The sequence below is a fragment of the Lipotes vexillifer genome, unplaced genomic scaffold (assembly GCF_000442215.2).
Source record: "Lipotes vexillifer unplaced genomic scaffold, Lipotes_vexillifer_v1.1 scaffold329, whole genome shotgun sequence".
Classification (NCBI taxonomy): domain Eukaryota; kingdom Metazoa; phylum Chordata; class Mammalia; order Artiodactyla; family Lipotidae; genus Lipotes; species Lipotes vexillifer.
The window spans coordinates 2,232,618-2,249,022 of NW_006774067.1; the positions used below are offsets into that span (position 1 = coordinate 2,232,618).

At 37.1% G+C, this 16,405-nt stretch overlaps 1 protein-coding gene across 1 annotated transcript in view; it reads left to right on the forward strand.

Moving 5' to 3' along the window:
• The window catches only part of CAPS2 (calcyphosine 2), a 16,347-nt gene extending 1,263 nt beyond the window's left edge, over positions 1-15,084 (forward strand). The window contains 5 exon segments of the mRNA XM_007472031.1: positions 793-945; positions 1,098-1,122; positions 3,943-4,061; positions 6,018-6,116; positions 14,909-15,084. Coding sequence (XP_007472093.1) covers positions 793-945; positions 1,098-1,122; positions 3,943-4,061; positions 6,018-6,116; positions 14,909-15,084 — 572 coding nt within the window.
• Positions 15,085-16,405: the final 1,321 nt, after the last annotated feature.

The window sequence follows — 16,405 nt, forward strand, 5'->3', positions numbered from 1 at the left end:
TTTTGCGGTACGTGGGCCTCTCACTGTTGTGGCCTCTCCCGTTGTGGAGCACAGGCTCTGGATGCGCAGACTCCGCGGCCATGGCTCACTAGCCTAGCCGCTCCGCGGCAGGTGGAATCCTCCCGGACCGGGGCACGAACCCGTGTCCCCTGCATCGGCAGGCGGACTCTCTACCACTGCGCCACCAGGGAAGCCCTGGAAAGGGTTACTTTAAATGTATAAGTATAGGATAGCATGCCAAAGCCTTGATGCTATTTAATATATAACCTACAGTTTGAAGATTTCAAACTATTTTAGAAATTTTGGACTGATGAATTGATGTCAGGCAGATCACTCAAAAATTTGTAATTCAGTTGGTAATTACAAAGGAAGAGGAAAGAGATTAAAGATATGGGCTTGACAGATGAAGAGGAAACCTGGAAATTTTTTAAAAACTAAGATTTTATTTGTAACATTTAGGTTATTTTCATGCTGATAAAGTGAACCATTATTTTCCTATATATAAAATGCAACACTTTCACCACACAGTGGTGCTATTGTTCTGGTATATTTTACATGTGATTTTGTATATAACCACCTTTACTAAGAGCATTCTATTTTTCAAAGCCTTTTGAAAAGGCTTTGATGATCTGGTTGATCATCAACCAGATGATGATCAACCGTATGATCTGGTTGCCTAGTCACATCCCTTATGTCAGTTATATCAACTTTAATTTTCTTACTGGAAAGACAATCGCAACTTGATACATTTGTGCATAGGAATAATTAGTTTCCATCTCTCTTCTTAAACAGATGTGCTAAAAGAACAGCTATGTAAAAGAGGTGTTCGTATTTTGACTGGATTGAAAAAATACCTTCAACAATTGGACAAGGAAGGAAATGGACTTTTAGATAAGGCAGATTTCACAGGGAGATCAGCTCGGTGCTTTGTGACTGCCTGGAGGGGTAGGATAGGGAGGGTGGGAGGGAGGGAGATGCAAGAGGGAAGAGATATGGGAACATATGTATATGTATAACTGATTCACTTTGTTATAAAGCAGAAACTAACACACCATTGTAAAGCAATTATACTCCAATAAAGATGTAAAAAAAAAAAGTATTTCACTTAGAAGTGTCTGAAAATGTATGTACCACAGATAATTTTCTGCAGTGAATGACATAATATTCTTCAGTGGTCTTATTCACTTTTCTACTGAAATTTTAGTAGTTCATTTGTCTCCTTTATGCCTCATTATCAGTGTTAAGCCATCAGGCAAGTCCTGCTGATTTTTTAAATGTCAACATTCATCCCTCCCTCATATACTTATTAAGAGGCTAAAAAGTGGGCATTGTTCTAAACTCTGAGAAGACATACTCTGTACTCTTAAGATCTTCATAAGTAAAGGAAAGAAAAATATAAATGATTACAAAACAACATGATGTGTTAAATAGAGAATGCTTTCAGAACATGTGAGATAAACTGCAAGCCAGGTTAAGAAGGAAGTTCATAGGATTCCTGAAGGTGGGTATGTGTCAGAGCTGAGTTTTGAAGGATGAGGAGGAATGAAGCAGACAAGAGGGTAGGAGGAGCGTGGATCCAACAATGGCTACTTCAGGAAAGGGAGAAGCACATGTGAAGGCTTCCAAGGGAGAGGGAGTGCGGCAGGTTCCAGGAATTGCCCCAGAGATTTCACCCCTACCTTTCCCTCTGCTGTGAGTAATCTTCCACCAGACCTTTGCATGGCTGAATTTTCTCATCATTCAGGTTTTCTCTGCTAAGAACACTACACTGACCCCTCCATCTAAAGGAGCATCCCATCTGATCCCTGATCCTCTCCGTACCATTTATCCACGTTGTTTTCTTTATAGCACTTTGTATATATTCTCTGGCTCCACCTGCAGTAGAATGGAAGTTCCAGCAGGGCAGAGACCAAGGTGCTTCTTGTTTCCTGCTCTATTTCTAATACCTCGAATAGAACCTAGCGTTTGGCAGGTGCTGAATAAATAGACGATACATGAGTTGAAATAGATAGATAGGTGGAAGGAAGGAAAAGAGAAGAATGGAGAGAAATAAGCCTAGCAGGGTCCATTACATTAAAGCTTTGCATGCTATGCTCAGAAGTTTGGATTTTTATCCTGAGTGTATATGAATTTGAAACATGTCTACCTCAAGGGTTTTAGATAAGGCATTCTCTTGCATTGTTCTCTTTTGCTTCAAATCATCTTGTCACAAGATATAGTACATTTTGTGGGAGGAACACTGGAAATTGAATTTATGAGATAAAGGTTCAAGTTCTAGCCTTAACATTTGAAATGTGTGATCTTGAATAGGTCTTTTCACTTTTCTGACAGACAGACTCTGCTGGAGCAATCCAGAGATAATACTTATAGTCAGAGTTGCTTTGAAACTCAAATGAGAAAATTACATGCTTTATCAATTGTGCCAGTATGGTATTGCTTACCATTGCTGTGCCATACCTGTCTTGTGGTTTTTTTTTACAATGTTTAACCTTGTGGCCCACCTAGTGACACACACTAGGGATTATCTAACTTCATCTCTTCCTTGCATTAATAATAATAATAATAATAGTAATAAAACAGCAATAGAAAATTAGGAAGATATGGTGTCTTATACCCTGTTTTTTCTTTTCCTCTATAATATCACTGGAGACTGCCCACGCAATGAGAAGCAAAAACAAGAACATAAGAATCACCAACCTGGGTCTAATTCTGGCACTAGTTTTGGGGAAGGCAAAGTCATTCTTACTAATTTGAAATTTTAAAAAATTGGTATGCCCCCTAAATATAGCCTAATTTATATAGAGATACTATCAATAAATATACCTTAGTTTTTTTTTCAACTGAATTATCATTTTCCATCCTGCACCATATTTTAGAAAGAAAGAGTTATATAAATTTGTTGCCACTTTTGGTAAATTATTCAATTCTTGAAAAATGTTTCTTTTAAGCTTCTAGCATTATCTTTTAATTCTAGTATCCCTTGAGTTGGGTGAGCAAATTCATCTTCTATCCATATTACATATGATTTTAAAGATTAAGCTCATTTTCACTCTTAAAAGCTCATTTTATAGACCTTAAAGTCTTTTTATGTACAGGGCATTACAACAGACCAAAAAAATGTATGGGTTGTTGAGAACTGGGGGGGCAGGGCAGGGCGTCTTAAGTTTCCTTATTAAAATTTTAATTGAAAAAATTAGGAGGAAATGGAAGAGAATATTTTGGGGGTAACCATTATTTGTCAGTCACCTTGCTAGACGTTTTATTTATATTCTCATTTAAAGCTAACAACTTGACTGAAATATTGAAAATCTATTTACCTGAGTTTAAGAAAATCTCATGCTGTATTTTTTTTGGTTGTTGTTAGGAACTTTATGAATAGAATATTCTATTAAGTAGTGCAGGTGCCAAAGAAGTAAGTGGCAATGGTAAAATGAATAAATTGGCATAAGGGATCTACTCAAAACAGCACCTTTCAGTGTAAATCATGGAATAATTGTTAGAGTCATTCAAATCTCTTATACTTTCAAGTATGAAGACTAGCAGAAGTACAGTCAGTATCCTAATGCCTTTTGGAGGCATTCCAGTAAGTGAAGTGACTTCTTAATTGTCACTGATATAATACATTAAAGGTAATGAAATGGTCAAATTCAAGTGAATGGTAAGCATTTTTTATTGAAAAAAAATTTAAAAAGATACATTTGTGATTTATTGCCACTCTTAAATCTTTCTTAACTTTATGGAACTGTCCACTACAGAGTCCCTCTAAATAAGCTTTTTTAGTGCCTTTGATTGGATTTATATGTAACTTTTTGGAATTTTCTTATTAAGTCCACTGCCTTGTCTAGGGCTACAACAGATGTAACAAAATGCTATTTTGATGATTATTGTTGTGGCCATATATAACTTAAAGGTGTAACAGTGGTCTCTGTGTGATTATTTCTGGGATTTTGAGTCTTTGTGGCTAATTCTAAACGGTTATGGCAATGGCAAGGTTGATTACAGAGAATTCAAGCGTGCCATTATAGGTGAAATGAATGAATACAGGAAATCATTTGTTCAAAAGGAAACGAAGTAATCTTTCAAATAGTTACTTTTAATAGATTTTTAGGTTCATTCTTTTAAATCTTTAATGAATTACCTTTGAAAATGTTTTAAATTCCTTTCCCTGTAATGTATTTTGGGTTTAGTAAAACACAAACACACACATACACATACAAATCTACCCAGTATAAAGCAACATAACTTATGCCTATGTTTTAGGAAAATATTATAAAAGGAAAATAAAATCTGAAATTAAATTTCAGTTCACAAATTACTAATTCCATAAATTGCTGGCTCCATATAGCTATATGTCTATATCTGTTATTAAATATTTCCAAGCCTCAGTTTCTTATCTCACAGAACTGGTCTAAGGTATTACATGTAAAATTATGAGCATTATAGCTGTCCCAGTGTCGAGGCTCAATGCACATTATCTTAGGATGATGACTAAAACACGTTTCTCTACTTTTTAAATATGCATGCTAAATGTTAAAATGAAGATTAAAATGATCATGTTAAATTGTAATTAAAAACAGGAGCTCTGACTTATGTAGGAGAGAAGATATTACTTAGATTCTGGTAGCCATTTTTAGAGCATGCTTTTGAGCAATGTAGTTTTCTTTTTCTTTTGTATATGTACCTAATATAAAATGTATATTTATCTAATACTGAAACAAAGCTATTGTGAATAGGGTAGCATGAACAATTACATCGGGTACAAATCTCCAATAGAAAATGTCAAAATCTTTATCTTTACTGGCCAAAAGACAAAATAAAAACCTTATGTTAAACAAATTGACCACATAATATTTATAAACGTGCATATATTTTTACCTTACATGTCCTAGTGATAGGCGTGAGTATCAGGAGTAGAAACTGGAGGGTTGTCTCTTTCATAAGTCTTGGTCCTGGGAATAGAGGACAAAAGTAGACTTAGTTTGCTAGGGCTACCATCACAAATACCATAGACTGGGTGACTTACACGACAGAAATGTGTTGTCTCACAGTTCTGGAGGCTAGAAGTCCAAGATCAAGGTGTCATTAGGTTTGGTTTCTCCTGAGGCTGCTTTCCTTGGCTTGTAATTAACTGGCTGTCTTCTCCCTGTGTTCTCATGGGCATCCCTCAGTCTGTGTTGTCTGTGTCCTAATCTCTTCTTATGAGGATACCAGTCATATTGGATTAGGGCCCACCCTAATGATTTCATTTTAACTTAATCACCTCTTTAAAGGCTCTATCTTATTCTGCAGTCACACACTGAGGTACTGGGGGTTAGGGCTTCAACATATGAATTTTGGGGAGGATGCAATTCAGCCCATAACAGGTACTACATACCTGTGACATTATTGTGAATAAACAAACTTGATTCTAGTTTTGACTCACCTGCAAATGTAGGATGTTGCTTTTGGTCAGTTGTATGTTTCTATGGATACACTCCTCTTCTCAATAAAATATATTTTATGATCCTCAGAATTGCATTGAATTAGAGGAGTGATAAAACAACTAGCATTTCGAAAGGTAGTGTTAAATTTCAGTAAATAGAGTAAAAAACCCATTTAAGAATTATTTAACTTTCTCACTGATTTTAGTAATGGAATATTTTCAGGTTTCCTTTTTGGCTCAAAATACTCCTGGTCATTTGTCTTGGCCATTTATCAATTTCATGTGATTCGTAGAGCTGAAAGTTACCTGAGAGGTCTTTTACCTAACTCCTCAGTGTGCAAAAGAGGAAAGCCAGGGTAACAGAGGTTAAGTTACTTTCTCAAGGTCAGGGTGCTAGAAAGTGGTAGTGCACCTTAAGTGCAGGTTACCTAATATCTTGCTCCAATATCTTTCTCCCTGTTTTCATTATGCTTCCTTCATATACCAGTTTAGTACTTTAAACTGTCTTGTTTAGAGGTCAAAAATAACCTACTTCAGAATAGAAAATTAGGTTCTAATGATTTCATAGAAAAAAATAACACTTTTCTCTTTATTTAGGCCTTTATGAAAATGGATTTTAACAAAACAGGCAGTGCGTCTGTTATAGACATAAGAAAATGTTATTGTGCAAAGAAGCATCCTTAAGTAATTTCAGGTAATTATTACAAGTCAAAATGCATTAGATTTCTAAAATGTGAGTTAATCAAAGTAATATCTTTAAATTATATTAATTTATAACATGGACTTGAGGCCACTAAGTGAGGAAATAAATAATTATTTTTTAAACCAGAAATGTGAGAGCTTTTTTTTTTTAACATCCTTATTAGAGTATAATTGTTTTACAATGGTGTGTCAGTTTCTGCTTTATAACAAAGTGAATCAGTTATACATATACATATGTCCCCATATCTCCTCCCTCTTGCGTCTCCCTCCCACCCTCTCTATCCCACCCCTCTAGGTGGTCACAAAGCACGGAGCTGATCTCCCTGTGCTATGCAGCTGCTTCCCATTAGCTAGCTACTTTACGTTTGGTAGTGTATATATGTCCATGCCACTCTCTCACTTTGTCCCAGCTTACCCTTCCCCCTCCCCGTATCCTCAAGTCCATTCTCTAGTAGGTTTGCGTCTTTATTCTCCTCTTGCCCCTAGGTTCTTCTGACCATTTTCTTTTCTTTTCTTTTTAGATTCCATATATATGTGTTAGCATATGGTATTTGTTTTTCTCTTTCTGACTTACTTCACTCTGTATGACAGTATCTAGGTCCATCCACCTCACTACAAATAACTCAGTTTCGTTCCATTTTATGGCTGAGTACTATTCTATTGTATATATGTGGCACATCTTCTTTATCCATTCATCTGTCAATGGATACTTAGGTTGCTTCCATGTCCTGGCTGTTGTAAATAGAGCTGCAATGAACATTGTGGTACATGACTCTTTTTGAATTATGGTTTTCTCAGGGTATATGCCCAGTAGTGAGATCGCTGGGATGTATGGTATTTCTGTTTTTAGTTTTTTAAGGAACCACCATACTGTTCTCTATAGTGGCTGTATCAATTTACATTCCCACCAACAGTGCAAGAGGGTTCCCTTTTCTCCACACCCTCTCCAGCATTTATTGTTTCTAGATTTTTGGATGATGGCCATTCTGACTGGTGTGAGATGATACCTCATTTTAGTTTTGATTTGCATTTCTCTAATGATTAATGATGTTGAGCATTCTTTCATGTGTGTGTTGGCAATCAGTATATCTTCTTTGGAGAAATGTCTATTTAGGTCTTCTGCCCATTTTTGGTTTGGGTTGTTTGTTTTTTTGATATTGAACTGCATAAGCTGCTTGTAAATTTTGGAGATTAATCCTTTGTCAGTTGCTTCATTTGCAAATATTTTCTCCCATTCTGAAGGTTTTCTTTTGGTCTTGTTTATGGTTTCCTTTGCTATGCAAAAGCTTTGAAGTTTCATTAGGTCCCATTTGTTTATTTTTGTTTTTATTTCCATTTCTCTAGGAGGTGGGTCAAAAAGGATCTCGCTGTGATTTACGTCATAGAGTGTTCTCCCTATGTTTTCCTCTAAGAGTTTGATAGTGTCTGGCCTTACATTTAGGTCTTTAATCCATTTTGAGGTTTTTTTTGTGTATGGTGTTAGGGAGTGTTCTAATTTCATTCTTTTCCATGTAGCTGTCCGAGCAGTTTTCACAGCACCACTTATTGAAGAGACTGTCTTTTCTCCACTGTATATTCTTGCCTCCTTTATCAAAGATAAGGTGACCATATGTGCATTGATTTATCTCTGGGCTTTCTATCCTGTTCCATTGATCTATATTTCTGTTTTTGTGCCAGTACCATACTGTCTTGATTACTGTAGCTTTGTCGTATAGTCTGAAGTCAGGGAGCCTGATTCCTCCACCTGCATTTTTCTTTCTAAGATTGCTTTGGCTATTCGGGGTCTTTTGTGTTAACATACAAAGTGTGAAATTTTTTGTTCTAGTTCTGTGAAAAATGCCACCAGTAGTTTGATAGGGATTGCATTGACTCTGTAGATTGCTTTGGGTAATAGAGTCATTTTCACAATGTTGAGTCTTCCAATCCAAAAACATGGTATACCTCTCCATCTATTTGTATCATCTTTAATTTCTTTCATCAGTGTCGTATAATTTTCTGCATACAGGTCTTTTGTCTCCTTAGGTAGGTTTATTCCTAGATATTTTATTCTTTTTGTTGCAGTGGCAAATGGGAGTGTTTTCTTAATTTCACTTTCAGAGTTTTCATCATTGGTGTATAGATATGCAAGAGATTTCTGTGCGTTTTTTTTTTTTTTCAGTACGTGGGCCTCTCACTGTTGTGGCCTCCCCCATTGTGGAGCACAGGCTTTGGATGCACAGGCTCATTGGCCATGGCTCATGGGCCAAGCCACTCCACGGCATGTGGGATCTTCCTGGACTGGGGCACGAACCCATGTCCCCTACATCAGCAGGTGAACTCTCAACCACTGTGCCACCAGGGAAGCCCTGTGCATTATTTTTGTAGCCTGCTACTTTACCAACTTCAATGATTAGCTCTAGTAGTTTTCTAGTAGTATCTTTAGGATTCTCTATGTATAGTATCATGTCATCTGCAAACACTGACAGTTGTACTTCTTCTTTTCTGGTTTGGATTCCTTTTATTTCTTTTTCTTCTCTGATTGCTGTGGCTAAAACTTCCAAAACTATGTTGAATAATAGTGGTGAGAGTGGGCAACCTTGTCTTGTTCCTGATCTTAGTGGAAATGCTTTCAGTTTTTCACCGTTGAGGATGATGTTGGCTGTGGGTTTGTCATATATGGCCTTTATTATGTTGAGGAAAGTTCCCTCTATGCCTGCTTTCTGGAGGGTTTTTATCATAAATGGGTGTTGAATTTTGTCAAAAGCTTTCTCTGCATCTATTGAGACGATAATATGGTTTTTCTCCTTCAAATTGTTAATATGGTGTATCACATTGATTGATTTGCGTATATTGAAGAATCCTTGCATTCCTGGGATAAACCCCACTTAATCATGCTGTATGATCCTTTTAATGTGCGGTTGGATTCTGTTTGCTAGTATTTTGTTGAGGATTTTTGCATCTATGTTCATCAGTGATATTGGCCTGTAGTTTTCTTTCTTTGTGACATCTTTGTCTGGTTTTGGTATCAGAGTGATGGTGGCCTCGTAGAATGAGTTTGGGCATGTTCCTCCCTCTGCTATATTTTGAAACAGTTTGAGAAGGATAGGTGTTAGCTCTTCTCTAAATGTTTGATAGATTTCTCCTGTGAAGCCATCTGGTCCTGGGCTTTTGTTTGTTGGAAGATTTTTAATCAGTTTCAATTTCAGTGCTTGTGATTGGTCTGTTCGTATTTTCTATTTCTTCTTGGTTCATTCTCAGAAGGTTGTGCATTTCTAAGAATTTGTCCATTTCTTCCAGGTTGTCCATTTTTTCTTTGGCATACAGTTGCTTTTAGTAATCTCTCATGATCCCTTGTATTTCTGCAGTGTCAGTTGTTACTTCTCCTTTTTCATTTCTAATTCTATTGATTTGAGGCTTCTCCCTTTTTTTCTTGATAAGTCTGGCTAATGGTTTGTCAATTTTATTTATCTTCTCAGAGAATCAGCTTTTAGTTTTATTGATCTTTGCTATCGTTTCCTTCATTTCTTTTTCATTTATTTCTGATCTGATCTTTATGATTTCTTTCCTTCTGCTAACTTTGGGTTTTTTTTGTTCTTCTTTCTCTAATTGCTTTGGGTGTAAGGTTAGGTTATCTATTTGAGATGTTTCTTGTTTCTTAAGGTAGGCTTGTATAGCTATGAACTTCTCTCTTAGAACTGCTTTCGCTGCATCCCATAGGTTTTCGGTTATTGTGTTTTCATTGTCATTTGTTTCTAGGTATTTTTTGATTTACTCTTTGATTTCTTCAGTGATCTCTTTGTTCTTAAGTAGTGTGTTGTTTAGCCTCCATGTGTTTGTATTTCTTACAGATTTTTTGCTGTAATTGATATCTAGTCTCATGGCATTGTGGTCAGAAAAGATACTTGATATGATTTCAATCTTTTTCAATGTACCAAGGCTTGGTTTGTGACCCAAGATATGATCTATCCTGGAGAATGTTCCATGAGCACTTGAGAAGAATGTGTATTCTGTTGTTTTTGGATGGAATGTCCTATAAATATCAATTAAGTCCATCTTGTTTAATGTGTCATTTAAAGCTTGTGTTTCCTTATTTATTTTCATCTTAGATGATCTGTCCATTTGTGAAAGTGGGGGTTAAAATCCCCTACCATGATTGTGTTACTGTTGATTTCCCCTTTTATGGCTGTTAGTATTTGCCTTATATATTGAAGTGCTCCTATGTTGGGTGCATAAATATTTACAATTGTTATATCTTCTTGGATTGATCCCTTGATCATTATGTAGTGTCCTTCTTTGTCTCTTGTATTAGTCTTTGTTTTAAAGTCTATTTTGTCTGATATGAGAATTGCTACTCCAGCTTTCTTTTGATTTCCATTTGCATGGAATATCTTTTTCCGTCACCTCACTTTCAGTCTGTATGTATCCCAAGGTCTGAAGTGGTTCTCTTGTAGACAGCATATATATGGGTCTTGTTTTTGTACCCAGTCAGCCAGTCTATTTCTTTTAGTTGGAGCATTTAATCCATTTACATTTAAGGTAATTATCAATATGTATGTTCCTATTACCATTTTCTTAATTGTTTTGGGTTTCTTATTGTAGGTCTTATCCTTCTCTTGTGTTTCCTGCCTAGAGAAGTTCCATTAGCATTTGTTGTAAAGCTGGTTTGGTGGTGCTGAATTCTCTTAGCTTTTGTTTTTCTGTAAAACATTTAATTTCTCCATCAAATCTGAATGAGATCCTTGTTGGGTAGAGTAATCTTGGTTGTAGGTTTTTCTCTTTCATCACTTTTAATATGTCCTGCCAGTCCCTTCTGGCTTGCAGAGTGCCTGCTGAAAGATCAGCTGTTATCCTTATGGGATTACTTATGTGTAACTTGCTGTTTTTTCCTTTGTGATTTTAATATTTGTTGTTTGTATTTAATTTTTGATAGTTTCATTAATATGTCTTGGCGTGTTTCTCCTTGCATTTATCCTGTATGGGACTCTCTGTTCTTCCTGGACTTTAACTATTTCCCTTCCCATATTAGGGAAGTTTTCAACTATAATCTCTTCAAATATTTTCTCAGTCCCTTTCTTTTTCTCTTCTTCTTCTGGGATCCCTATAATTTGAATGTTGGTGCATTTAATGTTGTCCCAGAGGTCTCTGAGACTGTCCTCAATTCTTTTCATTCTTTTTTCTTTATTCTGCTCTGCAGTAGTTATTTCCACTATTTTATCTTCCAGGTCACTTATCCGTTCTTCTGCCTCAGTTATTCTGCTATTGATCCCTTCTAGGGAATTTTAAATTTCACTTATTGTGTTGTTCATCTGTTTGTTTGCTCTTTTGTTCTAGGTCCTTGTTAAACGTTTCTTTTATTTTCTCCATTCTATTTCCAAGATTGTGGATCATCTTTACTATCATAATTCTGAATTCTTTTTCAGGTAGACTGCCTATTTCCTCTTCATTTGTTAGGTGTGATGGGTTTTTATCTTGCTCCTTCATCTGCTGTGTGTTTCTCTGTCTTCTCATTTTGCTTAGCTTACTGTGTTTGGGGTCTCCTTTTTGCAGGCTGCAGGTTCGTAGTTTCTGTTGTTTTTGGTGTCTGTGCCCAGTGGCTAAGGTTGGTTCAGTGGGTTGTGTAGGCTTCCTGATGGAGGGGACTAGTGCCTGTGTTCTGGTGGATGAAGCTGGATCTTGTCTTTCTGGTGGGCAGGTCCACATCTGGTGGTGTGTTTTGGGGCGTCTGTGGCCTTATTATGATTTTAGGCAGCCTCTCTGCTAATGATTGGTGTTGTGTTCCTGTCTTGCTAGTTGTTTGGCATAGGGTGTCCTGCACTGTAGCTTGCTGGTCGTTGAGTGGAGGTGGGTCTTGGCCTTGAGACTGAGATCTCTGGGAGATTTTCGCCATTTGATATTACGTGGAGCTGGGACGTCTCTTGTGGACCAGTGTCCTGAACTTGGCTCTCCCACCTCGGTGGCATAGCCCTGGCGCCTGGCTGGAGCACCAAGAGCCTGTCCTCCACATGGCTCAGAATAAAAGGGAGAAAAGAAAGGAAGAAAGAAAGAAGAAGATAAAATAAAATAAAATAAAGTTATTAAAATAAAAAATAAATATCAAGAAAATAAATTTTTTAAGTAAAAAAAAAAAAAAACGGACAGAGAGAACCCTAGGACAAATGGTGAAAGCAAAGCTATACAGACAAAACCACACACAGAAGCATACACATACACACTCACAAAAAGAGAAAAAGGGGAAAACATATATATATCATTGCTCCCAAAGTCCACCTCCTCAATTTGCGATGATTCGTTGTCTATTCAGGTATTCCACAGATGCAGGGTACATCAAGTTGATTGTGGAGATTTAATCTGCTGCTCCTGAGGCTGCTGGGAGAGATTTCCCTTTCTCTTCTTTGTTCCCCCAGCTCCCGGGACTCAGCTTTAGATTTGGCCCCGCCTCTGCGTGTAGGTCGCCTGAGGGCGTCTGTTCTTCGCTCAGACAGGACGGGGTTAAAGGAGCAGCTGCTTCGGGGGCTCTGGCTCACTCAGGCCGGGGGGAGGGAGGGGTACAGATGTGGGGCGAGCCCGCGGCGGCAGAGGCCAGCGTGACGTTGCAGTAGCCTGAGGCTCGCCGTGAGTTCTCCTGGGGAAGTTGTCCCTGGATCACGGGGCCCTGGCAGTGGCGGGCTGCACAGGCTCCCGGGAGGGGAGTTGTGGATAGTGCCCTGTGCTTGCACACAGGTTTCTTGGTGGCGGCAGCAGCAGCCTTAGCGTCTCATGCCCATCTCTGGGGTCCGCGCTTTTAGCCGCGGCTCGCTCCCGTCTCTGGAGCTCCTTTAAGCGGCGCTCTTAATCCCCTCTCCTTGAGCACCAGGAAACAAAGAGGCAAGAAAAAGTCTCTTGCCGCTTCGGTAGCTCCAGACTTTTTCCCGGACTCCCTCCCGGCTAGCTGTGGCGCAGTAGCCCCTTTCAGGCTGTGTTTACGCCACCAGCCCCAGTCCTCCCCCTGCGATATGACCCGAAGCCCCAGCCTCAGCTCCCGGCCCCCACCCGCCCCAGCGGTTGAGCAAACAAGCCTCTCGGGCTGGTGAGTGCTGGTCGGCACCCATCCTCTGTGCGGGAATCTCTCTGCTTTGCCCTCCGCACCCCTGTTACTGCGCTGTCCTCCGCGGCTCTGAAGCTTTCCCCCTCCGCCACCCGCAGTCTCCGCCAGCCAAGGGCCTTCCTAGTGTGTGGAAACCTTTCCTCCTTCACAGCTCCCTCCTGCTGGTGCAGGTCCCGTCCCTATTCTTTGTCTCTGTTTTTTCTTTTACCCTACCCAGGTACGAGGGGAGTTTCTTGCCTTTTGGAAGGTCTGAGGTCTTCTGCCAGTGTTCAGTAGGTGTTATGTAGGAGTTGTTCCACATGTAGATGTATTTCTGATGTTTTTGTTGAGAGGAAGGTGATCTCCGCGTTTTACTCTTCCGCCATCTTTAAGCCAAACAGTAAACTTTAGTATGTTCTTTTACTATAAACGGCTGAGGCCCTTCCTGAGATACACAAAGTTTAATGGGAAAACTGTGGGAATTCCGATCAGATAGATCCATGTAATTCACTGCTTAACCATTTACTGTCTGTGTGATACTGGACGAGTTATTTAGCCCTATGAGTTCTTTCCTGTAAGTGGTCTGCCATGGAGCTCTTTCTCAAACATGTTAGCAGCGACTGGAGAGTTTCTTAATTTAAAAATTCTTAGGTCTTTTGTCTGTACTTATTTTTTTCTTTTATGTTTATAATTGAGATTAACTTTTATTTCCTGTTGAGGAGATAGTGATCAAATTGAGTTAGAACAGAATAGATTTAGAGAATAGATAATTACATGTGCAAGTTCTCTGAGTTAGTTTTACTGTAACTGCTTATGCTTCAAGATTTAAGGCAGAATAAGGAAATGCCTTTCTCTAGGGATGGAGCTATCATATAATGAACATACATATGTCTATCAAAATTTGAAGTTAAAGAAAATATCCTAATATTTCCTTCTTAAGGAAAACGTATTTAAGCTGAGATCCCTCTTTCCTTTAACTGGCCATAATATAATCAAAGGTATTATTTAAATAGCTTATTGTTCTTTTTCTAAATTAAAAAATCAAATGAATTTTAAAAAAGGATGAATCAGATATTTTATGTTCTCACTTTAAATAACAAACTAAAGAATTCAGTTTTTTTTTGTTACATATGTGATTCTCAATAGCGTCTTCCTATAGGTAAAATCTAAACATATTTAGTATAACCAACCAGTGGAAATAGCCTACTTAATGTCAGAGATTAAAAATAGAATGAGTTAATCAAGTAAAATTTCTTCCAGCAAAGATTTTCATAGGCCTCTGAATCCTGTGTTTGCAGTAATATTTTCTAGCTGCAGTTATGAGTAACTGCTTCATAAAGTAACTAATGCCTTTAACACATTGCATTACTGTGTTATCAGCCTATAAATCGTGAAACTATTTACTTGTTTTCTTCTTTCCTCGTTTCTAATGGGAATGAAACCGAGTTCTCTAAAACATTAACAAATACAAGAATATCTACAGTAGTAACTGTTATTTTGCCTATACATAAGGATACACCCTGTCAGATGCTTTTAAAAGATGCTTCAAATATGTGTTAAAGTCCTCACCATTAAATTCTAGTTCATGGAAGAAAATGTTTAAATAAATTGAAGGGTAGTTTGATATAAGATTTCAAATTGTTGGAAAGATTTCATCAGGTGACTTACGTATTTCTTTATCATCATCAGCCATTTCACTGAACTTTTAAGGACATTGTTTCATAGTCAGTACTATTTTACAGGACATTCCACAGAGGAAGAAATCAAAACATCTTTTTAGGAAACATTGAAAGATGCCTGCAGTAAATCTGATGAAGTGTCATATGGTGAATTTGAAGATTACTATGAAGGTCTAAGTATAGGGATAGTAGATGGTGAAGATTTTGTTAATATCCTACATACTCCATGGGGGATCTAGTTTTTTAAAATGAGTATGTCATCAGTACTAAGCACTTTAAAGGAGAGATGAATTGAATTTAAAGTATCAGACACTGGAATGTATTTTTCTAGGGCTCTCATTATTCTGTTTGTTTGTTGTTGTTGTTTTCTCAAAAAAGTTGAACCTGGAAAGAGAAGTATTCAGAAAGTTAGATGTAAAGGTATGTGTATACTCACACACATGTACAAGTGCTCGCCTGCTTATAAGTTTATAAAGATCTGTCTTTTTGATTTATTACTTATCTTGAATAAGTAATTATTCAAGTAATTTTAGTAGGTCATATTTTATTAGCCTTCATAGAAAAGTAACATCTGTATCAAACAATAGGTGACCACATTTCTTGTCCATTGATTTTTTTTGCTACCCATTCCCCAAAATATAATTGCCACCATTCTCAATTTGATGAACTAGACTTGGACCTAAAGCCTATGAGACTGAAATAGTTCAGCTTGCTTCAAACATCTGAAAATCTTAAATGAATTAAAGGATATGCAAAAGAAACTTTCCATGCAGTGTGATTATAGATGTTTTCTGTACACAAATATTTAGAATGGTGGAGGCTTATCCCTCAAATGCTTATTTAAACACTGACTTGTGAATTCTTGTCTTCCAAATCATGTACTATTGCTTGTTCAATAGAGCACAATGTAATTATTCTGGTGACCACGTTCTATTTGTTCTTTTATTCTGTTTTTAACTGCAATTCCTATTACCTGCACAGAATTATTATTTAACTAGAAACAATACAAAATGGGAAGAGAAATATTTTCTTAGAATATTAAATAAAGAACTCAAAAAGTATGTTATCACTTGTATGGACTACGGGATAATTTAGTAATTCTTAACCAAAATATAAAAAGTTAATCTGTGTCCTAAAATGAATGTATGCTATCCTAAATAACACCTCTTTTTGGTATACTATACAACTGAAACATTTTTTTCTAAATAGATCTTATTTAACAGTTAGATGTAATCATTCTTTATAAATTCTTCTATGTTCCTCACATCTCTTTGGAAATACAGAGAGAAGAAAAAACTTTATATAGAGTTATTTTCAAGTTTATGATTTAAAATTTTATGTATTAAGATAAAACAAACTATAAAAAATAGTGTCAAGCAAAATAAGAAGTAGTTCAAAAATGAAAATACTGTGTAGAATATGAATTTTGGCATATAACTTCATATCTTTGACAACATTATCAGAAATGTGATGTGTGTGAGCCCCATAAATTTAAAGTAGTACTTTTTCAAGATTCGAGGAGGTACTAAAACTTTCTACTGAAATATCAGAAACAAAGTA